Here is a 2,088-nt window from a genome sequence, read left to right as displayed (position 1 = left end):
TATTTTTCAAATTACACTACGCATGAAATACATGATAGTTTTGGAAACATTTTGTTCAAAAATAAAACCTAATATTGCGATTTCTCGTACAATAAGCAATTGATGTAATAATAAATTATTATGTATATAATTTTTCTAGTAGTTAAACACTTGACATCAAATCACTTATACTGTGTCTCTTGATACATAATTTGTTCAAAGCTTTTATAATGTTCTAGATATAAAAAAAAATTATTTTGTTTGCCATATGTATTTTTATTCTGATTTTTATTATGATTTTAATTTTATCACAAAAAGATAAGACAAAGTCATGTAGTTTTGAATAAGAAAATAATTTCCGGACGTTTATGTTTCAATATACGAATAAATTTTCATAACAAAATAGATTACGAATTATAATGTTTTTATCATAACGTTTTTATAATACCTTGATCCCACTTTGTGCTGTATTATATATACTTGGTTTTTCGCATTTGCTTGCAAATAGAAGCTTTAAAATGTTTGTTATAAAATTTGTGTTTGACAAATATATCGTGCATTTCCCCTTTTCGACAACTCAGAAAGTATAGAGAATCGCGAGACAAGATAATATTATTAAATAAATATTGAAAATAAATTACCTGATCTAGGGTAGGTGACGATCCATGTATCGTCCGGACGAATTTTGAATTCGTATATAGCACCACCATCCTCGGCATATCTGTATGGTAGGAACCATTTTTTCTGACCGACTTTAATAAAGCCGCGCTTGTGAAATGGATACCAATTTGTTAATGCAGCCGCTAGCTCACCCTCGACGCGTTCGACTTTCAGATTCTTAAAAGACATGATTCGATCAGTAGCTTCTACTCTCACGAAGTCAATTGTAACGTTTGGAATTTTACTCGAGTGTGTTCACGTCCAGTATCATGTCGATTATAAGAAGCAGTGTTCATGAAGATATGTACGCAAGAACTTCTCCGAATCTGTCACTGACAGTGTTTACAGACATATGAAGAGAATTATATAACATGTTTGTCAGATTCATATCTAACGTAGTATCGTTATCATTTCTTGCAACACATCAGAAAATAAATGTACCTAGCTTGATTTTGTATTTTGTAATTAAATTGTGATTTAAGTTCAACTTGATGATAATATAAAATAGAGTTTTTTTGCTATCAATGGTTAATCATTAAACTGATAGTTCTGTAGGGATAATTGTAAAATTACAACTAGAAAATCATTAGTTTTATGATTAATCACAGAGCAAAATACAACTTTTACATTTTAATCAGATAAGATTTGCTTAAGTACCTAAACCAGAAAATAAAAAACTACAGGTCTTGGTGATAAAATAAATTGGATATTACTCATGTCTGTATTTGTAGAAGGTTTAAGATAAAAGTATTATGCATATAAGATCTATGATTTATGAAGAGATGTGAGATATGTATGTAGCGATCGTGGCGCAGAGTTGTACGTCTGCTTTCTGTGCTGCAGATCCAAGTTTCAAATCCGACCAGAAACATTAGATTTTTATTCAATGGTTATCTCGGAAAGCAATGGCAAATCACCGAGAGTATATCTTGCCATAAAGACCCCTCTCATTAGTCCATTCGAATAGGTGTCAAAATTGTAGGTCCCGTATATAGGTATCTGTGTAAATTGTAAATCGCACAGAAATGAGTCACCATGCTTCTGATAAAAGGCAAAAAAGGCTCAAAAAAGATGTCTATAACAAAAAAATAATTTTTCAGAGAAAATATTTTAATAAATATATTTTATCTGCTGCAGGAGATTTAGTATTAGCGGAATATGTCTGCTATACTTTTTAATTTATAAGGGAAAAGTTAATCAAACAGAAAGTAATTTCTGTATATGATAACACAATAAATATGTGTCTATCGTTGCAGTAAGACTTTCTTTATCACTTTTGCATAGCTTAAATTAAAGTATATTTATTTTAAACAGATGACAAAGGCAGTTAAGAGTCCCACGCAGTTCTTGGTGCGTATATATTCTTGGTTTATTCCAATATTCTTTACATTAAATCCTTCGCGAACGTTTCGGCTTCTATCAAGTCATCTTCAGCGCAAATTAGTTATC

At 30.5% G+C, this 2,088-nt stretch overlaps 1 protein-coding gene across 1 annotated transcript in view; it reads right to left on the bottom strand.

Annotated features, from left to right (window-relative positions):
* The window catches only part of LOC105460628 (sulfotransferase 4A1-like), a 12,059-nt gene extending 11,231 nt beyond the window's left edge, over window positions 1-828 (bottom strand). The window contains exons 1-2 of the mRNA XM_011707123.1: window positions 621-828; window positions 460-490 (exon numbers count right to left, since the gene is read on the bottom strand). Of these exons, the coding sequence (XP_011705425.1) occupies window positions 460-490; window positions 621-828 (239 nt within the window). The remainder of the gene's footprint in view (window positions 1-459; window positions 491-620) is intronic.
* Window positions 829-2,088: the final 1,260 nt, after the last annotated feature.

The sequence above is a fragment of the Wasmannia auropunctata genome, unplaced genomic scaffold (genome assembly GCF_000956235.1).
Source record: "Wasmannia auropunctata unplaced genomic scaffold, wasmannia.A_1.0 LD318630.1, whole genome shotgun sequence".
Classification (NCBI taxonomy): domain Eukaryota; kingdom Metazoa; phylum Arthropoda; class Insecta; order Hymenoptera; family Formicidae; genus Wasmannia; species Wasmannia auropunctata.
This window is presented reverse-complemented; position numbering and strand designations above follow the sequence as displayed.